Source organism: Macaca nemestrina, chromosome 17 (genome assembly GCF_043159975.1).
Source record: "Macaca nemestrina isolate mMacNem1 chromosome 17, mMacNem.hap1, whole genome shotgun sequence".
Lineage (NCBI taxonomy): Eukaryota > Metazoa > Chordata > Mammalia > Primates > Cercopithecidae > Macaca > Macaca nemestrina.
Window position 1 is genome coordinate 62,200,333 of NC_092141.1, and position 21,868 is coordinate 62,222,200.

The following is a 21,868-nucleotide window of genomic DNA, read 5'->3' on the forward strand; positions in this document are numbered from 1 at the left end:
GAGCGCGCACAGACGCGAATGCTCAGCACACCCGGGCCCAGCCCGCAGGGTGCATCAATCCGTGGGCACCGGCCGTCGGGACCCTGACCCGTCCCGAGGTGACGCGACGCCCGCGTACTCGCTCCCAGAAGCGCGGCTGAGGCTCGGCCAGCAACAGCGAATCCTGGGAAGGTCCCGTGCCCTCGCGGGTGCCCCAGGCGCTGAGGCTGTGCGCGGGGCGTTCCGCTGCCAGACCCGCCCGGCAGGGGGCGCCAGGGCCGACCGCTCACGCCCGGCGCGCCGAGGAGGCCGCTGGGCGGGCCCCGCGGCCAGGCTTCCGGACCCCGTCGGCCCCTGGCCTTAGCCCTCGCAGAACGCTGCGGCGTCTTCCGGGGCCTGGCGGGCCGGGGACCGAGGGGGCGGGGAGGTGACCCGGCGGGGGCGGAGCCGGCGCGGGCGGGGGCACAGGCGCGGCGCGGAAGGCGGCCATGCGCTGCGTGGGGGCGATCTTGCGGCCGGCGGCGCACGGCGCCTGGGTGAGCACCCCAGCCCCGACCCGGCCCCCGCCCCGAACCCCACCTGGGTCCCTGCCAGCCCCCACTCCAGCCCCGGCCCCGACCGAGCATCCCGGAGCCCCCGGCCCGCCCCGCCGGTGTCTGGCTTGCCTCAGCTCACAGGCTTTTCCCTAGCGCCAGTTCCTCCCCAGCCAACACCTTCTCTTGCGACCTTTTTCTTACCCTCTCATTCCTCCCTCGCCCCTTCAACCCTGTCACCTCCTCCTTCCCAGATGGCCTCCCATGTCCTTCCCTTTCCACTGATTTTATTTTTCCGTTTCCCAATCACTGTCTTGTGATGCTTGCCATGCTTGCTTACTTTGCAGGACCTGAACCCGCGGCGGGACATCTCCTCCTGGCTGGTAAGTCCCCCCCATCCTCCCCCGCGTCCTCACACAAGACCCCCAGGCACAGAGATCTAAAAGGCAGAGACAGGGTATGGAGCTAGGAGGGTACAGCCCTATTTCCCCAGACTCCCGGCACCTGGAGTTAGCCTGTGGCTCTCAGGAGGTGGGGCAGACCAGAGGGCACTGGGCAGGGCGCCAGTCTTCAGTTCTGAGGACAGCAGCACCTAATGAACCAAGCCCGGTGTGGGTGGCCCTGCCACAGGCTGGAAGGATCCCGGCCCGCCCTCCCTAACACCCAGGTGGGAGCCAGCCTTTGAGGGAAGGCAGTTGGACCGTGAAACCTGAGCGCCTGCATGGCTTTGAAATCTCTTCACCATCCAAAGCTCACAGTCCTTATGGTGTCCTGGGAAACGGTCTTGTTGGGTGGCATCAGATCAGCCTCTTGTAGAGGAAACCTGCCACACACACAGGCCAGTGGGAAACTGGGAAAGGTCGCAGGCAGGAAGGTGCTTCCAGGGCTTGAGCTAACCCTGAGCCCCTCATCTTCCCTGGCCACAGGCCCGGTGGTTCCCTAGAACCCCAGCCAGGTCTGTGGTGGCCCTGAAGACCCCCATCAAGGTGGAGCTGGTGGCAGGGAAAACCTACAGGTGGTGTGTGTGTGGCCGCAGCAAGAAGCAGGTGAGACCCCTACCTGCCTTCCTACTGATACCTCTGGGAACAGCCTGGTGTCTCCAGTGAGTTCCCACCCAGATGATTTTAGTCTTCCCATACATACCTGAGGGACACCAAGGGATTTGGGGACAAAAGGCCAGTGCCACCAGCAACCTTAAGCTCACTGCATCTATCTCTTGCAATGAAGCCAGAGAGACAGAAACTCAGTCACGCAGCCAGTCTGATGTGGCCAGGCTTCCAGTGGCCTCTTCTGGAGCTGTTTGCTTCTCAGAGGTGCACTGCATGACGAAGCTCACCTGGCCCTTCCCTGTCTCCTTCCAGGAAGCACCTGGGCCATAGATTCCCAGGCCTTGAACCCCGAAAGCCTACAGCACCTGGTATTTCCTGGTGGTCTTCCATCCAAGTACTAACCAGGCCTGACCCTGCTTAGCTTCCGAGATCAGATGAGATTGGGCACGTTCAGGGTGGTATGGCCATAGACACATTGGGAAGAGATTCTGCTCAGGCTCTCCTGCCTCCAAAGCCTCCCAGCCTTCCCCCGTGCCGCTCTCCACTCTTCTTCCAGAAAACTCTTCCTTCTTAGTTTATGGGACGTCCTGGCCGCCTGCCACAGTTTGCTGTCTTCTCAGCTTCGCTGCCTGCCCCACCTGCTTCCCCTTCTGCCCAGGAACCTTTCATCCCAGCAGGAACCTGCCCAGATTGTTTGCCTCCCTGGCCCCTTTCCTACCTGAGCAGAGTTCTGACTGGTGTTCCTTCAAGCTGTGTGGCATGGTGTCAGCAGCCCAGGGTCCCTGAGTCCCACTTAGGTCCACACACCTCAAGCCCTCTAAGACAAGTTGCTGGTTTCTATTTGCACGCTTCTTTCACCTCTCTTCCATCCCACCCTAACTCCAATGTCAAGAGGCCTTGGTTCACAGGCGAGGTGGCTCACCTGTAATCCCAGCACTTTGGGAGGCCAAGGCAGGAGGATCTTTTGAGCCCAGAAGTTCAAGAACAGTCTGGGCAACAAAGTTGAGACCCCGCTTCTACAAATGCCTCTACCCCTACCAAAAACTAGCATGGAGTTGGGCCTGTGTTCCCAGCCATAATGGAGGCTGAGGAAGGAGGACCACTTGAGCCCAGGAAGTTGAGGCTACAGTGAGCCGTGTTTGGATCACTGCACTCCAGCCTGGGCAACAGAGTGAGACCCTGTCAAAAAAAAAAAAAAAAAAAGCCTTGGCACCAGTTCTGCCTTCAACTAACAAGGCATGTCACCTCTCTGGGCCTGTTTCCATTACCAGTCTCTGCTCGAGCAGCTTCTGGGATGGGGAGTACACTTCTGTGCCAGTCAGCCAGTTTGCGATGGGCATCCCCTCCTCCCGGTAACCTTCACTCCCTGTCACATGTCCAGTTATTCCCTAGAGCCAAACAAAATTGCTACCACAGGGTACTCTCCAGCCCAAAGAAGTTTTAACCCAGGAACATGGGAAGGAAATGAATTTCATGATCCAGTGGAGACTCAGAGCCATTCTCACACACACACACACACACACACACACACATCTATTAGTGTCCTGGCTCTCTGGGTGTCCCAGAGACTAATGCTATAAAGCCGCTGTAAATACTTACCAGAAACTTACTATAGGCAAAGCATACCATGATCATTATTTTATTTCCTCATACAACTCTACTCTTATCACCCCCACATTACAGATTAGAGAGGTCACTCGGTGAGCCCCGGCAGTCTCACGCTGGAGCCTGCACCCTAACCACTGTGCTGCACTCCCCCTGAGCTCCTGCGGTGTGCCCTGCTCCGCCCCATCCCAGCAGGTGGGGTCAGGTCTTTGACTCCCGTCTTTCCCCCACCAGCCCTTCTGTGACGGCTCCCACTTCTTCCAACGCACTGGCCTATCTCCCCTCAAGTTCAAGGCCCAAGAGACCCGCACGGTGGCACTCTGTACCTGCAAGGCCACTCAGAGGCCCCCGTACTGCGATGGCACCCACAGGAGTGAGCGCGTGCAGAAGGCAGAAGTGGGCTCCCCACTCTGAGGTGGCTGCTGCTGTCCAGCCACAGGTGGCCTTGGCTCCCGGCCTCTGACGGGCACCCCCTTCTGTAGGAAAGGAAACAGGTGCTGAGCCTAAGAAAGAGTTCTGGTACCCACAGCTGGCTCATGAAGGAAGAATTATTCCCTATAACCTAAAAGTCTCCAGTCTGGGGCAGGCGGGAGTGGGCCCTGGTTCAATGTTTGCTGATGGGGAAGATGGCAAAAACAAGCCGCCCAACTAGACTGGTGGTCCTGTAGTCATTGCTATGAGGCCCACGTGCTGCCTGCTACTCCAGATTTCAACCTGTCTGTGGGCTGGGGGCTCCTGACCAGTTGCCACAGGAGAGGGCAGTTCATATTCATTAAGTATGGGGTCCGAACCCAGAGATGAGAGGCACCCTTCCCTTCTTCCCTCTACCCCAAAGAACTACAGGCTCCAGAAAGTATGCAGCATTTATTACAAAGCCAAGAGATACAGATGTCCCAGGGCAGAGGAGGGTACAGTCACAGGACCTCAGACACAGGACAAGGTGCAAATACAGACAAGCCCATCAGGGGACTCCCAACCCCACACACCTAGGCTGTGATGGAATCTTGAGTCTCGACTCCCGTATCCTCCCAGATCGATGCACGCATGAGGAAATCTCGGTGGGCAGGGACCTGCCAGGGTCTGTCCCTAAGGAGGTGGTCTGCTGGCCTCTCAAGGGGTGGGGGTGGGGTCAGAGCTTACAGGTTTCTGTCTTGTGCTTTTAGATGCAGTTGCTCTGTCCTGACCAGGTGACCGGGCCTCAGCTGGGGGTGGAGGGGCAACTGGAAGGCTGTCTGCCTTTGGCAAAGTCTGGGGTCTGTGCTTGTGTGAGGTGAACCCACCCCAACTTCCACTCTAGGCCCCAGGTGAGACTCCACCACCAGTCCTGCTAGTGAGGGTTCCCAGGTGAGGGTAGGGTCGGTGGGGTTGCAGTGCTTCACAATGCTAAAGCCACAGTGGAATTCCAAGGGCTGAGACCTCTCAAGGCCTGAATCTTCTTTTCCACAAGATAAATGATGCAAAGGCCACACACACAGGAAAAAAAAAAAAAAAAAAAAGAGGCAGAACTATGTATTCTTTGCACAAAGTTTCCACTGCAAGAGGAGGAGGTGATGCAGGTGCCACCTCCACCCCGCACTTGCTCCTCAGAACCAGGGATAAACTGCATTTGTAAAAGGCACTGTTCTTAGCAATTTCTGGACATTCAACAATGCGGGGGGCAGCCACTGGTCAGAGGCAGGACAGCAGCCAAGATGGGGAGAGAAACGGGGAAAGAAACAATTCTAACCGACTCCTATATGCAGCCAGTTGGAATCGTGCCTAAAGCTTTGGGGCTGAAGGGGTCCCAACACACCATCTGCCTTGGGAAACAGTGAGGACCGTGCAGAGCTTCACTGAGCCTCCAGCGGCCCATCCAGTTCATCTCCAGGTACCCCCAAAAAGAGCAAATTACACAAGACCCCCCAAAAATGAACACCATTTTCCACACATACACACACACACACATAAAGTTTGTTTCCTGTGGCATTTAAATTAATCTGGTTGGTCCATAGAAAATAAGTATGTATATTTGGTTTTTCCTATGTACATATATATATAGATTTATTTATAAAACCCGCCCCCCACCCCCAAGGTGGGAAGAGCTGGGGAAAGTAGAAGAGGTGGAAAAAAGGGCCCCGAAAAAGTGGAAGGAGTGGAGAGGCTTGGCTGGAAGAAGGGAGAGGGTCCCTGGCCTCAAGTTAAGGGGGGCACGGGAGCGCCGTTGACAGTCATCTTGCGCCCTCTGCTGGTGGAGGATGGTGTCTGCAGGCAGTTCGAGGTACCCCCGTTGGCAGCTGTGGTGGCCCCACTGGCTGTCGAAGGGGGAGTGGGGGAGGTAGGGTGGGTGGCTGGAGGCCCATGGGAGCTGGGAGAGCCATGGGATGGGGTGGCTGGGCTGGGCAGGGAGGAGGAGGTGGCTGGCAGGGTGGCAGGGCTGGGAGCCTTGTCGCTGACTGACTCACACTCGGATGCCCCGCTGGTGTTGGTGCCCTCGGAGGGGGTGGGCACCGTGGCTAGGGTGAGCCGCTTGCAGGCTGGCTGGACACGGTACTTGAGAGGAAGAGGCCCGTTCTGCGGGGAGAGGGGACGAGGAGAGAGACAGGGAAGGGGAAGGTATCAGGAGAGAGAGGCCAACTAGAGGGCCACCAGCTTTAACCCACAATGTGCAAACACGAAAAAAAGGATGGGATGGGGTCTTGGAGAGGAGAGAGACAAGGATACAGGGCACACGAAGACCCAGAGAGGCAAAAGGTCTAAGCAGAGACTCTGTCAGAGAGGAGAGAGGGAGGCAAACACACGGCAGCTGCCAGCACCTATTTCTGCCCCCAAATCGGGGAATGCCATCTGCCCAAGGAGCCTTGTCTCCTGAGTGGAAAGTCATCCGCAAGAGATGGCCCAGAGGCTGACCTGCTGTAGCAAGCCACCCTGGACACACAGCTCATGGGACAAGGGATGGACTGTCTCTGATAAGAGAAGGGTGACCCATGTGGCCACAGACCAATGCCAGACCCTGCGGGAGTCTGCTCCCTGCCTGCCCCACCCGCTGGCTCACCCGCCGCCAGGGGTAGATGTAGGCGATGTCCATGAGGGTGTAGTATTCCTTCAGTGGCTCGTCCTCGTACAGAACCTCCACCTGGGGGAGGGAAGCGGAAGACACCATGACCCTGGCTAGCTTGGGGCTCCAGGCTGCGAATGTCGGGGACTGGGAGGCGGGGCAATGGGAAGGGTGGATTTGCAGATGGTCCCTCATTTCTCTGGGGTTTCACTGTGGATTTGACTTCCCTGTCAGAGTTGTTCCAACACAACTCCTGACCACCAGGCAGGAAGGGGTCCAGAGAAGATTCCCCTATTGTTAGCAGCCCCCAGTCCCACCATGCACACAGCTGTCTGGATCTCCTATCTCTGGCAGGTCTCCCAGAGGAGCCGAAAGGCTCAGGGGGATCTCCTGGAACTCTGGCTCTCACCCCCAGCTGCAAAATGGAATCACCCAGGGAGCTTTAAAAAACACCAATGCCGGCTGGGCGCGGTGGCTCAGGCCTGTAATCCCAGCACTTTGGGAGGCCAAGGCGGGCGGATCACGAGGTCAGAAGATCGAGACCATCCTGGCTAACATGGTGAAACCCCGTCTCTACTAAAAATACAAAGAATTAGCCGGGCGTGGTGGCAGGCGCCTGTAGTCCCAGCTACTCCCGAGGCTGAGGCAGGAGAATGGCGTGAACCCGGGAGGTGGAGCTTGCAGTGAGCCGAGATTGCTCCACTGCACTCCAGCCTGGGTGACAGAGCAAGATTCCGTCTTGTCTCAAAAAACAACAACAACAACAACAACAAAAAACACCAATGCCTAGGCCAGGTGTGGTGGCTCACACCTGTAATCCCAGAGCTTGGGAGGCCGAGGCGGGCGGATCACCTGAGGTCGGGAGTTCAAGACCAGCCTGACCAACATGGAGAAACCCAGTCTCTGCTAAAAATACAGAATTAGCTGGGTATGGTGCCATATGCCTGTATCCCAGCTACTCGGGAGGCTGAGGTGGGAGAATAGCTTGAACCTGGGGGGGTCAGAGGTTGCGGTGAGCCAAGATCCTGCCATTGCACTCCAGCCTGGGCAACAAGAGCAAGACTCTGTCTCAAAAAAAAAAAGAAAACAACAAAAAAACACCAATGCCTGGCTAGGTGCAGTGGCTCACACCTGTAATCCCAGAGCTTTGGGGAGGCTGAAGTGGGTGGGTCACTTGAGGCCAGGAGTTGGAGACCAGACTGGCCAACATGGTGAAACCCTGTCTATACTAAAAATACAAAAATTAGCCAGGTGTGGTGGCATGTACCTGTAGTCCCAGCTACTTGGGAGGCTGAGGCACAAGAATCACTTTAAACCAGGAGGCGGAGGTTGCAGTGAGCCGAGATGATGCCACTGCACTCCAGCCTGGGTGACAGAGGGAAAAGAAAAAAAGAAGCAAAAACAAAAAAATCAATGCTTGCATCTTACCCCCAGAAATTCTGACTTAACTGGTAAGTTGTGAGTTAACTCGTGAGATTTAACAGGCAACAGTTTAGGATCCACTGTCCTAGAGTGTGATCTGTGGACCTTCAGTAGCTAGGAGCTTGTTAGAAATATGGAATCTGGCCGGGTGCCATGGCTCACGCCTGTAATCCCACTACTTTGGGAGGCCAAGTGGGGTGAATCACGAGGTCAGGAGTTCAAGACCAGCCTGACCAACATGGTGAAACCCTGTCTCTACTAAAACTACAAAAACTAGCCAGGTGCGGTGGCAGGCACCTGTAATCCCACCTACTTGGGAGGCTGAGGCAAGAGAATCACTTGAACCCGGGAGGCGGAGGTTGCAGTGAGCCGAGATCGCTCCACTGCACTCTAGCCTGGTGACAGAGCAAGACTCCATCTCAAAAAAAAAAAAAAAAAAAAAAAAAAAAAAAGAATCTACTAAATCAGAATCTGCATTTTAACAAGACCTCCAGAGGACACATATACATTCAAGCTTGAAAAGTCATGTCCCGGAGCTCTGCTGGAATTTCAGACTAGCCTTCCCACAGCCAACCAGCCCCAGAGGAGGCCCTGCGTTTTTGCACTCATCTCTGCCACAGTTCCAAGTGTGCAACATGCACACATACACACCATCTTGGTCCCATGCACTACTGCACACTTACTTCAACACCCCCAGACTGCCCCCAATCTTGGTTTCAACCACCCTTCTATTAACACATGGGTTCAGTTAACCACGAAAGCCTTGGGTGACACCTAGCCAGCCCTGACCAATGGCTGGTGTGCACAGACTGTCTGACACACCCATATACAGACACTCATTATTTGAAAGGCCCAGGGACCCACCTTGTACTTGCTGGGCACATCCATCTTGTTGCGGAGAAACTTGGCGAGATGCATGACGGTCATGGCTGCTGGGCATCGCAGGAAGCGCACCCCTGTCTGTTGGGGCACAGGCACCCATGGTAGGGGATCCACCCCAGGCCACTCCCTCCCAGCCCACATTCCAGTCCTGGGCAGGCCCCAGCACTCACTTTCTCTTTGTCCCCATCCCCATTCTCCAGGGGGCCCTTCTTCTCGTCCCGGTCCCTGGGGATGGAGAAAGAACGAAGCTAGGAAGACCCAGGAAGAACCAGGAGACCCAGGAGGATGGTCCCTCGATGGACACATCCAGAGGGCCCTGGGTGGGAGAAGGGGTGACTCAACCTAGGAACCCAGAAGGGGCCAGCCTGGGCCGGACTTGCCTGGCACCTTCGTAGAATTCGATGGAGAGGCTGACAATCTCATCATCGCTCAGAGCCCCCTTCTCCTGCTCCAAGACCTCGCCGCGGTCCTCATTGGAGCCGTTGGGGACTGCAGAAGGAGAGAGCTCTTGGGTTGGTGGAGGATGGAAGAAGGGAGCCCGCCAAGGACCCAGGGATCATGAACTCAGCCAGGTGAGCCGGGCCACCTTCTGGGGAGGTGTGCGCCGAGGAGGTCAGAGGGTGACTGGTAACACTACACACCTACATGGCCCCAGGCACGCCCATGCACACACAAACAGATGCGAGCACACTCACCCTCTGTCAGGGGGTACGCTGCATAGAAATCCCGCCGCCGTTTCATCTCATCTGGAAGAAGGGAGCGGATGAGGACAGGGCCATGGGTTGGGAAATGGGGTCGGTGGGCAGGAGGAGGAATGGTGTGCAGATACCTTTAAAAAGCCCAGGGACCAATTTGTAGACAATGTCTTGAAGGGTTTTGTCAGACCTGGGGAAAAATGGACAGGGTGTATCGGCAATGAGCTCTCCAGAGAACTGCTCTGACCTCACCCTGCTCTCCCAGTCATGGGACCTCTCTACCCACTCCCTTTCTGAGACCCAGTGCCCAGGCATTGGGATCCCTGTGGGTCTGGTCTTTGACCCTCTAGTATGCCTCAGCCTATGACGAGCCAAATGCAACCCCAAGGGAGGGGAGTAGCCCAAGTCCACACGCCGTGCTTCTCCCACACCTGCCGCCTTGGCTGAAGGAAGCACGGAGTGCGGGAGGGATGGGGGAGGCTGACCCAGAGGATGGCGGGGGCAGGAGTGCGGTGCCAAGCCTACCTGATGCTCAGCAGCGGCCGGGTTTTATGGACCTGCACATCACACATGGGGCAGTATTTGTTGGTCTCCAGGTAGCGCACGATGCAGGTTTTGCAGACTTGGGGGTGTGGAGAGAGGGAGGAGAGTTAGAGTTGCCTTCCAATCCCAGGACCAGCCTCCCCGCCCTCTGCTCAGACTCAGATATCCCTTCATCTCCACCCTGTCCCTGCTCCGAGGCCCAACGTGGCGATGTGTGTTTTGCACGTGTGGCACCTGTCCCTGTGCATTGTTGAGGGAAGCTGGATCTTGTGTGAGACAGGCCAGTGTCACGTACAACGCAGAAGGTCAGCCCTCAGTCCCAAGCTCCCCAATGGAGTGGAGGACAAAAGCCAGCCTGTTCAAGAGGCCCCTGGGTCTCACCCCCTTGCTGCCAAGCCCACAGTACAAACAAGGGGTGTCTGCATCTTCAGGGCATACAATTTCAGTCATTTCAAGAAAGAGCTAAGATTTCAGATGCAAGTCCTTGAAATGAACTTCTGGGCTGATGCCCCGCACCCAGTTGCCCCTGCAAGGTAGGCCCTCTGTGACTTGAGGATTCCCAGCAGACACGTGGGCACGTGGGCTCTTCAGGGCAAGGGTTTGTGTGCTACCTTCCTCAGGCCATGCCCACCCCAATCTGGGCACAGAGGCTGCCCACCCTGAGCAGCTCCCCTCCCCCCAACTCACAGGAATGCAGGCACTCCACGATAGTGGTGGCGTCAATGAAGTACCCCCCGCAGAGGGCACACATGAGGTGGGGGTTCAGCTCTGTGATTTTGATCCGTGTAGTCCGATGCATGATTCCGGGGTCGGGGGTGGGGGGACTGGGGAGCGTTGCCCTGGGAAACAAAGTGGAATCAGAAACCCAGAGTTGGTCGGGCGTGGTGGCTCACACCTGTAATCCCAGCACTTTGGGAGGCCGAGGCGGGCGGATCACGAGGTCAGGAGATCAAGACCATCCTGGTTAACACGGTGAAACCTCGTCTCTACTAAAAATACAGAAAATTAGCCGGGGGTGCTGGCGGGCGCTTGTAGTCCCAGCTATTCGGGAGGCTGAGCTTGCAGTGAGCCGAGATTGAGCCACAGCACTCCAGCCTGGGCGACAGAGCGAGACTCCGTTTCCAAAAAAAAAAAGGCAGGAAAATGGAAGAGAAGAGGGCTTTTTAAACTCTCTCCTATCCCAGGCCGGGTGCAGTGGCTCATGTCTGTAATCCCAGCATTTTGGGAGGCCACAGCAGGAGGATCCTCCTGCCTCACATGATCCCTTGAGCCTGAGTGGTTGAGGCTGCAGTGAGCCGTGATTATGCCACTGCACTCAAGCCTGGGCGACAGAGCGAGACTCTGTCTAAAAAAATAAAAACAAAAACAAAACTCCCCAATCCCAATCCGTATTCACTCACATGGTCCACATTTAAAGCATCCTAGGAACTAGGAGGAAACTCAGATAAATCAGCCACTGGCCTGAAACTTCAAGGAACAGAAGAAGGGAAAAATAAGTTATCCTCACTCCCTCAACCCCTCCACCCAGGTGCAGGGCCTCAGACTTGATCCCAGCCTCCTATCTACTCCGTCCATTCACTCCTCCTCCAAGAAGGCTTCCCTGGAAGCACCATGGCACAGGCTGCCCTAAGTTAGAAGGCCACAGCCATCCCTTGTGCTTCTGGCTCCGCATCCAGCCTAGGCTTTGGAGCACCTCCCTCCTCTAAAGTCTGCCAAATATAGGCTGCTCCCAGAAAATCCACCATACGCTGACCATTTGGCTTCCAGGCCTGGGACTCAGGCAGGGAACAGAGAGGGTCCTTACATGCCTGAAGCTGGGAATGCACAGCTCCAGCCCTAGCCCTGGACTCAAAGAGTTTAGGCAAAAAGGCTATACCCCTGCCACAGGAATCCCTCCCAGTGCCCCTGATGGACAGCCCCCTGCATGAGTGCTCCCTGCCCACAAGCACACAGGGTCCAGGAACCTCCCTTTCATGCACACTGCAGGAATTCCCCCCACATGGTCACTGTTACTCTCCCGCTGTCTCCTGCCCTGGTGACGCCTCTGCCACCTGTTCACAGGCTGTCCAGTGACAAACCACCGGCTCTCACAGATGCCTGCCAAAGCTGGGCAGAAAGTGCTCTGTGCCCAGACCGCCTGCCCGACACCAGCCAGGCCCAGGCAGGGTCCGGAGAGGTGAAAAGTCCAGCTCTGGATTGGCCACTGTGCTTCCTTCTTGGTAAAGAAATCAAACCAAACCTGCACCTGGAAGGGACAGCCCCTCCCTCCTCTTTCCCAGAGTAAAAGCCCAAGGGTGGGGCTTGGGAAGAGGCCAAGCCCCAACAGCTCCTTTACAACATACGCACACCCTTCTCTCCTTTCCAGAAAGATTTCTAAAGCCACCACACTGAGTTTTCTAGGACAAGAAATTCACAGCCGGGATCAGCAGTTTCTATAGAGACCCCAGGATGAGTCTGGCCAGGACCCAGCCAGCCAACAGAGGCTCAGGGAACCTGGCCAGAGACAGAGATGCAGAGACACAAAGGCCACATGTGGGAGAGACACCAGGTTACAGGGCAGACAGAGGGGAACAAGCCAGTCCCACGGCAAGCCCAGAGACACGGCAGAGAGGATGCGGCCCCAGGGATCTGAGAAGGGAGAGGGGTTCCCACCCCACGCAGAGTGGCCTCGGCCAGCCCTCCCTGCATGGGTCCCCCCTTTGCAATTACGCAGAAAGCTGCTGGCTACTCCACTGTTTGGTCGTTTCCATAGTAACCCTGTCCCTGGCAAGATGCCCAAATATTATTACAACCATCCAGAGGAGAGAACAATCCAAGTGGCTGTCTCTCTGTGCGTGTGTAATATCCATCATGTGTACGTGCCATCTGGGCCTCCAAAGAAAGGTACTTCCTGTGCCTGCCTGTCGGTCATGTGTGTGTCCAGATGCATCTATGTGTGTGTGCAAAGCCACCAACAAACATGCTGATGCTGAGCTCTGATAACGCCTGGGGTCTCTGTCGCATGCCCTCATCTTTCTCCCGTTCACCCTCATATACATGTGCACGTGTACACACACATACTCGTAAACACATAGGCTCCGCACACTTCACACCGCCCAAGCCACCTCATTCACACACTCTCTGTATTTTCAGAACAGACACTTGCTCTTTTTTTTTTTTTTTTTTTTGAGACAGTCTTGCTCCGTTGCCCAGGCTGAAGTACAGTGGTGTGATCTTGGCTCACTGCAGCCTTCACTTCCCGGGTTCAAGTGATTCTCATGCCTCCGCCTTCTGGAATTACAGGCGTATGCCACCACACCTGGCTAATTTTTGTATATATATATATTTTTTTATAAACAGAGATGGGGTTTCGCCATGTCGGTTAGCCTGGTCTTGAACTCCTGGCTTCAAGTGATCCGCCTGTCTCGCCTCCCAAAGTGTTGGGATTACAGGTGTGAGCCAACACACCCGGCTGACACTTGCTCTTAAGGACCCCACAGCCAGGAGCCCCACACTGCGAATGGCTGTGCCCCTCACCCAATCATTTCCCTGAGCATTTCTGAGAATTCAGCCCCAGCCTATTCCTCAGGACCCTTTCTAGACCGAGGCCCAAGGCGCTGCTGACTGAATGAAACACTGCTCCTTCTCCAGTTTAAGAAAATAAGCCCCTTGCTACAATCCCTGCTCCCCCCACTCCATCCCCACAGGTTCTGACTGTTACCTCTGGGGCTGGGGGTGGGGAGAAGCACTGATTGGCTCCTCACCTGATTGCCATGGTTACCTGCAGGTCCCTGCCAGCAGGTGCCAAGAGCAATGTAAACAGGAGCTCTGTCTCCCTAGAGCACCCTCTCCCCATCTCCCCACCCCAGGAGGCCCCAGGCCCCGAATTCCTGACACCCAGTTCCTCCCCCGCTGCACTGGCTGGTGTGCTGTGGGAAGGTGAGGGAAAAGGGGTGATGGGTGGCTGGAAATCCAGCTGTCATTACTTTGAGGAAGAGGCTGGGAGATGGGAAGAACTTGAGGGAGAAAGAGTGGGAGACACAGATCCCAAGAAACAGAAAGGGGAGGCCAAGCGCCTTTGGAAGTGGCCTCTGCAGAGCTCAGGGGCTTTAACAGGTCAGTCCCAACTGTGTGTCCACCCTCTCCCTGGACTTGAGCAGTGTCTCCACCTCTACCACCACTTTTCCCCAAGCAGAAGCCACGCCCTTCAGTATCTTCTGCCATTGTCTTTGCAAGGGTGTGTGTGACCCTTAGGCGGCCCTCGTTCTGGGCCCTGAGGCCTTGGGTCTGGCTATTGCTACTGTGGCAAGAAAGGAGCCTGCTCAGCACCCAGCATCCAACCCCGACCCCTCCTTGCCATTCAAGCCTGGCACTTGTCTTTCCCAATCCTTAAAGACCTCTGCTAAGAAAACACCACCATCTCTCCCTCTCTCTTTTTTTTTGAGATGGAGTCTCGCTCTGTCTCCCAGGCTGGAGGGCAGTGGTGAGATCTCAGCTCACTGCAACCACTGCCTCCTGGATTGAAGCGATTCTCCTGCCTCAACCTCCCAAGTACCTGGGAATACAGGCTCCCACCACCACACCTGGCTTATTTTTTTATTTTTAGTAGAGACAGGGTTTCACCATGTTGGCCAGGCTGGCCTCCAACTCCTGGCCTCAAGTGATCTGCCTGCCTTGGCCTCACAAACTGCTGGGATTACAGGCATGAGCCACCGCACCCAGACCCATCTCTCCATTTTAACCAGTGTCTTTCTGGAATCCACCCTGCAATTTAGGCCTCTCTCACTTCTTCATGGTCCCCTGTGGAAACAGTGGGTCTCCCAGCCAAGGCCCCTGTGCTTCTCCGATGCCATAGCTCTCTCTGCTCTGCCTGCCTTCAAATGAAATCAGCCCCACTCCCTCACTAGAATGTCTCCAGGTCTTAGGAAAAGTCACTCAAGGTCACATCCAGATGTCTAGAACTGCAGAGGTGAAAGGGCTCTTAGAAAGCACCTTGTTTGGCTGGGCGCGGTGGCTCACACCTGTAATCTCAACACTTTGGGAGGCCAAGGTGGCTGGATCATGAGGTCAGGAGTTCAAGACCAGGCTGGCAAAGATAGTGAAACCCCATCTCTACTAAATACAAAAACTAGGCCGGGCACAGTGGCTCACGCCTGTAATCCCAACACTTTGGGAGGCCCAGGCGGGTGGATCATGAGGTCAGGAGATTGAGACCATCCTGGCTAACATGGTGAAACCCCGTCTCTACTAAAAATACAAAACATTAGTTGGGTGTGGTGGCACCCGCCTGTAGTCCCAGCTACTCGGGAGGCTGAGGCAGGAGAATCGCTTGAACCCAGGAGGCGGAGGTTGCAGTGAGCCGAGACCGCGCCACTGCACTACAGCCTGGGCAACAGAGCGAGACTCTGTCTCAAACAAACAAACAAACAAACGAACAAACGAAAAATACAAAAATTAGCTGAGCATGGTGGCAGGTGCCTGTAATCCCACCTACTCAGGAGGATGAGCCAGATAATTGCTTGAACCTGGGAGGTGGAGGTTGCAGTGAGTGGAGATCATGCCATTGCACTCCAGGCTGGGTGACAGAGTGAGACTCCATCTCAAAAAAAAAAAAAAAAAAAAAAAAGAAGCACCTGTTCAATCCTTTCATTTTACAGATGAGCACACTCAGATGTGACTTGTCAAAGGTCACAAAGCAAAGCAGTGACAGTCCTGCAACAAGAAAGTGCCTGACTCCCACCCCAGTGCTTTTAACATCCTGGCACCTGGCCAGGCTCCTCACTCATCTAAAGCAGTAATGCCTGGCTTCATCCCAGCAGGTGGGAGGGAAGAAGGGCAGCTCCCTGGAGTGGCGGGAAGACCACTCAGTGGGCCACCATCTAGGAGGGAGTCAGTCTGGCCCAAACATGACCATCAGCATGGACTCCTGCCTTGAGGCAGGAAGAAGAGGCACCTGTTAATCACCTTACCCCACTTCCATGGTACACATGGGGAAACAGAGGCTGCAGAGAAGCACAGCCAGCCAGCCAGAGTACAGCATCAAGACTCAGACCCCGGGTTTTCTGACTCTGTTTCTCTCCCAGCTTCATCGGTCCAACTGCGCAAGCCCCTTGTATTTGTGTTTGGGGCCGTGAGGGTCTGCCTAGGGACACTGTGAACCTCCCAACTTTCCCCAATCCTTGACAATGACACAAAGATCTGCTCCCCTGTCCCCACCATGCATTGAAAAGGGCCTCCTGAAGCTGGGCTTACTCAACCCTCCCTTCCTCCCTCTCCTCTCAACTCCCTAAGATCAAACAGGCAAAACCCCAAAATATACACATTGCCAGATACACATACAGCCAGACACACCCCCCTCCACCTCTCACACTCAATACACACAAGGCCAGATAGACATGACACGACCCCCACCCCCGACACACACACATACACACACAATCACAGCCAGACCAGAGCCAGGCCCATCCTCACTAGATGCAGGAGCCATCCACATCCACCCCCAACCTAGAAGCACACAGCCTAACATCCCTGCCTGGAACCAGACTCTGCAAACACACACTAACCTTTTGTACGCCCCGGTCCACCCAGGGTAAATTATAATGTAAGTCTTCCAGTAACAAAGGCAGTTCAGCTTCCAATGTCAGCTCTGGGGACCAGAGGCTGAAGGGCTTCAGTGGGCATCTGACCTGCACAAAGCTGTACCCTCTTCCTGTTCCGGCTCTCTCCATTCCCATGACAACAGCTCCATCAACCAAGATCTCCCAGGCAAGGCCAGGGGCAGCAGAGTCCCCCTTCCTGCCCAACCCCCAAGACTTCAACTTGAACCCTACCCAGCTACACACGGTCTGGATCCTGGGGTCGGTTTCCTGCTTCATTCCAAAGACAGTTCTAAAGCCTCAATCCCCCAACCCCCAACCAGAGGAGCTCGTGGGAAAACCTTCCCACCAAAAAGCTGCAACAGGGCTGGCTTTATGCTCCAAGTAATAACACCTTGGACCAGAGTGGAGGGGGAGGGAGGAGAGAAATTAAGGAGTTTCAGGAACAGAAACTGCCAGAGGTCCCAGAGGAAGAGGCATCAGAACAGAGCGGGGAGGGGACAACCAGGAGACAGCCCTCCCCTCGACACAGAGAGCTCTGGGGAGCCTGAGGAAGCGTGGGGGACACTGAGGGACAAAGATCTTGGGAAGCGCTGGGTAACACTTCCACAATATTCACTGGCAAATTAACCCGCCTCCAGGTCGCCTCCTCCCACCTCAAGCCAACCGGAGCGATTACGGGCAGACGGGCAGTGGGGGAGGGCGAGGGACATGCCCGGGCCCACCGTGGAGACAGGCAGTGGGTGTCTGCTTGCCCGGGGGTCCCACGCCCTCAGAGCTAGCAGCAGGAGGGCGTGCGGAGGGTGGGGTGGCTGGGCGTCCCAGGGGAATGGGGGCCAGTTTAGCGGATCCCCCTGCTTCCGATGGCGATGGGAAATATTGCGATAAATTTCCCTCCATCCCCATTCTACCCTCTCTGCCCGGGCTTCCCCAGGGGCCCATGTCCAAGGATCAGGAACCCCAGTTACCGGGTAGCCGCTCCCACCTTCCCAAGAGCCAAACTTTCCGCGGGGCCGCGGGAGGGGTGTTCGGGAGGGAGGCTTTGCTGAGGTGGTTCAGGGAGGGGGCGGGGCGCCGGCGCCGGGACGGGGAGCGGGGACCGGCTGGGGGAGGTGCCCGAGAGGACCCGGGCCCGGGCGGGGAAGGGCGCCCTCCCCCGGCCTCGCGGCCGCCCCAAAGCACATCCCCTTCTGCCGGCCCCCAAGTCCCTGCGCGTCCACAACGCCCCAGTGCCCATGGGAGAGGGTCCCCTGCCCAGACGGAAAAGGGGGCAGATAGGGCAGAGCAAGGGGCGGTTTTGGCTCGTGGGGAGCGGCGACCCAACCCAGCGCGCAGCCCGCAAGCCCTCCCGGCTGCCCTGGACCTTCCCCCTCGCTACCTCGGAACAGGGTCTGCCCGGGGGCTGCTGCACAAAGAGGTGGTGGTCGAGGGAGATGCCAAATCGTTAAGAGGGGGAGCCCGTTTCGGCCATCTTGGAAGAGAGGAAAGGGAAAAAGGGACAGAAAAAAGGGAGAAAGAAAGGCGGACGGGGCAAGCTGGGCTAGGGGCTGACGAGGAGCGGGGGGTGCGAGGGCAGGATCGGCTCAGAGCCTCCCCCTCCCACCCGGGCTTGCAAAGAACCGCCGGCCCCCCATTCCAATCCCCAGAGGGTTACAGGCCAGGAGAGGGAAAGGAAGGGGGAGTCTGCTTCACTTACCTGGGTTTGGGGTCCGGTGGGTCTCGGGGAGGGGGGGATGGGAGGGAGGGAGGGAAGGGAGGGGAGGGGGGCCGCAGCCGTGTCGCTCGCCCGGGCGGCGGGAGGGGAGAAACCTACGGTAAGAAAGGAGTTTGTGAAAGCGGCTTGGGGTGGGAGGGAGAGAGGGGAGGGGAGGGGACCGAGGGGGGAGGGGAGGGACCGGAGTGTTAGGGGGGAGACAAAATGGCTTTTTTCCTCCAGACAAGAGTAGGTCCCGCCCACCACTCACCCACGTGACCTCATTCCTTCAGGATGCTGGCAGAGAGGGGAAGAGGAGGGGGAGGCTGGCGCGGCCGCTCCCAGCCACCGGGTGCCGGGCCCCCAGCCAGGACGAGACCCCTCCCTTCCCACGCGGCCCCCCCGACCCCGGAGGATGGATTCTCTTCTGTTACCTTCCGCAGTCATCCCCCTCCCCTCAAAATATGGGTTCCCCCCACTGACCCTGTGATGCCCACCCATAGCTGGGGCGCCTGGAAAATGGTGAAATGGGGACTGGGCTGAAAGGTGGCCCGCGGTCCCCCACGTCCTGGCCTAGGGCAAAGGGCGCGGGGCTCCGGCGGAGGACGCGACGCTTCAGCCACGCGTCCGAGCGATTTTCATTCACTCCAAGTGACACTGCCTTAAAATTAATAACTGCATCTGGGAGGGGGAGCGTGTCCTCCCCGCTCTCTTTGCCCCCTCGGCGGCAGGGGCGCTGGCCCCGAAAAGCGGCGCACCAGGATCCAGCCTGGGCGCCTGGCAGGGAGCAATCGCGAGAGGGGAGTGGAGGTGCGGAGTGAGGCCGGGTGAGGGGTCTCGCCGCCGGGGGCTCGGGTCGCTCTGGCGGAGGCTGCGCCCCCGGCGTGCTCGGGCAGAGAAGAATGGAGGCCTGCTGAGGACGGTAACTCAGGCTCCGGGCCTGGGACACAATCCGGCCGAAAGCGAGAGGCCACACTGGACTAGGAAACGAGGCGCCGGGCTGGAAGGTGGGCCCGCGCCTTTTCTCCTGCCTGGCGCCGATTCCCGCATTTTTCGCTCGCGCCCTGCGCTGCGCGCTGCCTGTGCGCCTCCCTCGGCGCGGGCGGGAGAGTCGGGCAAGCGCCAAGACGGCTGGGCTCGACTCCCACCGGCGCCCCGGCTCCACCTGGTGCTGGGGCTCCGGTCCTCAGTGGCTCCGGCTGGAGGGAGAGAACGAGGAGGGAGGCTTGGAAACGCCGGGAGGAGCGGTGAGGCCGGCGCCGGGGAAGCGAATCGATACTGCGTTACTGGACGCCCGCGGGCCTCATGAGGACAGTCGATTCGCTCATTCGTTATTCACGATTTATTAGGGATGGCGGCCGCGTCTGTCCCTCCAGAGAGCTTGATTATCCATCCGGCCGGTAGCGCCATTAAGCGCACTGACGGTGGGAGGCTCGAGTTAGAAATTGGGAAAGGAATCTTCGCCCAGTTTTGGAGCGCCTGCCTCTTCTTGCCTCGCTGCTTGCAGCCAAGGCAGCCCCGAAACTGGGGGCCCCGGCTGAATGCTTTCGCCCTCTGGCCGCCGAGTGACCCCAGCTTGAGCCTGCAGCCACAACAGCGGGACGGGGGCGGGGAGGAAGAGGAAGGGCGGAGAGACTTCCTTCCAGAGGGAGTGGTCCGAGAACCGGCGGGAGAAGGGCCAAGGGAAGATCCGGTCACCTCCTCCCAAGCCTGCAGGCGAAGAGGCGAGTTCACCGGCCCCGGAGGAAAGGGGACCCGCCCACTGTTCCCAGGGCAAATGTGTCGCCGGCGTCCTGGACTCTGCCAGGGAAAACGCGCATCCATTCGCTCTGCCGGAAGGGGAGCGCGGCAGGGACTCCCAGGCAGCCGCCCCTCTCTGGCTACAAGACCCCGAACAAGAGAAACCCGTAACAGGGCCTTTGCGGAGATCTGGATCCCACCCACCAACCACACGGACACCTAGGGGCTGCCCCTCGGGGCATTATCAGCCAGTGGGAAGGAGGTTGGCGTTCCTCTGCGGCCCATGAATCCTGGAGGGCTTCCCGAGGGACCACCGGGGTCCATCCACTTATTCCTCGGTTGTTAAGCGCCGGACAGGAGAGAACCGCTAAAGGAGTGTGCTAAGACCCCATTACCCATTAAAACTCCATTTTCATCTTTTGCGTCCTTGATGAGTAGTCCCCACATTCCTGGCCTTTCTGGTTTCTCAGGAGAACCTTCTGACCAGCTCCTCCCACATCGGAAGAGTTTTCTAGTCTTTTGTTCTACTGCTAGCCGACAGAGAAGCACCTGTCATGTGCCAGTGTCAAATGCTGCGCTAGGAACTGGGGACTCAAGGCACAAGAGCCTGGCTTTTGCGCGGGGTGCTCACAGGCCGGTGGGTGCAAACCCTGAGGCACACACAGCCTGTCCCTTTAGCGCCCACCGCTTCTGATGTGAGCGCTAAGGGTGAGTGAGTACTTGGGTGGGCTTTCACAAGAGGCCTCCTTTGAGCCGAATCTGCAGAGACCAAGTGTCTATGAGAACTGCTTAAGAGTACTTTGCACATTCTCCTCCACAAAGGTCGAGGCTCCCGCCGCGCCCAGGAATGCGCCTCGGCAAACATTAGGCGCCCCTTGATTTTGTGTTTGCATCTCACGCGGTCCTCTAGCTGACAAGTGCATCAGAAGAGTCACAGTGTCTGTCACAGGCTAGAGGCTCGCAGAGGACAGGAACGCGGGAAATCTAGGCAATTATCTCCAGCATATACCAAGAGCTATTGCGAGGCTCAGATCCCTTTAAAAATGGTGACGAGACAGGAGAGGGCGGCTCCTCTAATGCTTTCCGGAACGTCTTTACCTCTGTGTCCTTTATACCTTTTATCTCCCCCAAACAAGGTCCTTGGTCAGTTTCTGCTTCTCTTTCCACATCCTCCTCCCCCACTTCTCTGTGTAGTTCAAGGGGGAAAAAAATGTATTGTTTTCCTTTTTTTTCTGATGCTTCTCACTTTAAATGTGTCTATTGTCCCTCTCTCTGTCTTGGGGTCTTCCGCACTCAGCCTGCCTAGTTGTCTGTCATGTCCCTTCTTTCCTTGTATCACAACAATGTTCTCCCTTTCTCATCTTTGTTTCTCTTCATACCTGTTTCTCTGTGTGTCTCTCTCTCATTCCCTTCCCTTCCAAATGTAGTATTTGGAGATTGTAATATCGATTGAGGCAGACAATAAAAAACTGTCGAACCTCCACTGTAAATTCATGCCTAATCCTACGAAAAAATGCATCCTGAAACATGTTCCTTGCACAGTGAAACAAAAACCTCTGTCTTTAGGTTTCCTGCCATCCAGCTTGGAGGCGGGGTGGGGGGTGTGGAGGGAAGTGCTGGATAAATTATCCCATTATTGACTGAGCAGCAAAGAATTTTCAAGAACAGTGATTCTCCTAGAAAAAGTATTGCTGCTGCCATTTCTATGCAAAATTTGGCTTTTGAGTAAAAGGCTTAGGTTTTTATCTTACGGGGGGCGGGGGGAACAAAACCCAAAAGACAAAAAAAAAAAAAAAAACCCACCGCGTCCCTGGGTGGGCTCGAACCACCAACCTTTCGGTTAACAGCCGAACGCGCTAACCGATTGCGCCACAGAGACCGCGACGATTGCTGGCGTGGTGGTGAGTCGAGTCAATGGGAGCGAGCCTGGACGGTGCAGACGCCGTAAGAGATGCCGCCATCGGGCGAAATAAGTGGAACCCGGGGGAGAAAGGGAAGGATCCTGATGGGGGAGGGGGACGAAAGGGCTTGGGAAGAGAGGACGCGGAACGTGCACCCCCTTCCTCCATTGGCTTGGCGAGAGGTCGACTGGCTGTCCTCAGGTTCTACCTCAAACGT

The 21,868-nt window shown here is 56.8% G+C and overlaps 2 protein-coding genes, 1 non-coding gene and 1 pseudogene across 7 annotated transcripts; 1 reads left to right on the forward strand and 3 right to left on the reverse strand.

The window, feature by feature from the left end:
* Window positions 1-380: 380 nt before the first annotated feature.
* On the forward strand, window positions 381-3,819 carry LOC105472276 (CDGSH iron sulfur domain 3). Its single transcript, XM_011725364.3, has 4 exons — window positions 381-515; window positions 860-895; window positions 1,439-1,558; window positions 3,401-3,819. Exons 1-4 carry the CDS (start codon window positions 468-470, stop codon window positions 3,578-3,580), a joined length of 384 nt encoding a protein of 127 aa, XP_011723666.1. The 5' UTR covers window positions 381-467; the 3' UTR covers window positions 3,581-3,819.
* LOC112424986 (5S ribosomal RNA) lies at window positions 1,915-2,033 on the reverse strand (annotated as a pseudogene).
* Window positions 3,820-4,015: 196 nt separating the features above from the next.
* On the reverse strand, window positions 4,016-18,155 carry LOC105472274 (polycomb group ring finger 2). 5 transcript variants are annotated; one of them, XM_011725361.3, is made up of 10 exons: window positions 18,014-18,155; window positions 10,430-10,581; window positions 9,725-9,821; window positions 9,334-9,389; window positions 9,200-9,250; window positions 8,885-8,993; window positions 8,675-8,729; window positions 8,487-8,582; window positions 6,198-6,278; window positions 4,016-5,716 (listed from the first exon to the last, which is right to left on the reverse strand). In XM_011725361.3, the coding sequence occupies exons 2-10, from the start codon at window positions 10,539-10,541 to the stop codon at window positions 5,339-5,341; spliced, it is 1,035 nt and encodes a 344-aa protein (XP_011723663.1). In that variant the 5' UTR covers window positions 10,542-10,581; window positions 18,014-18,155; the 3' UTR covers window positions 4,016-5,338. The 5 variants fall into 5 exon arrangements, with proteins under 5 accessions (XP_011723663.1, XP_070939147.1, XP_070939144.1 ...); XM_071083046.1 differs by lacking the exon at window positions 18,014-18,155 and adding an exon at window positions 17,696-17,904; XM_071083043.1 differs by lacking the exon at window positions 18,014-18,155 and adding an exon at window positions 16,285-17,329.
* Window positions 18,156-21,555: 3,400 nt separating this feature from the next.
* On the reverse strand, window positions 21,556-21,629 carry TRNAN-GUU (transfer RNA asparagine (anticodon GUU)). The gene has a single exon. It is a non-coding gene; the product is annotated as a tRNA-Asn (tRNA).
* Between the last annotated feature and the right edge of the window lie 239 nt (window positions 21,630-21,868).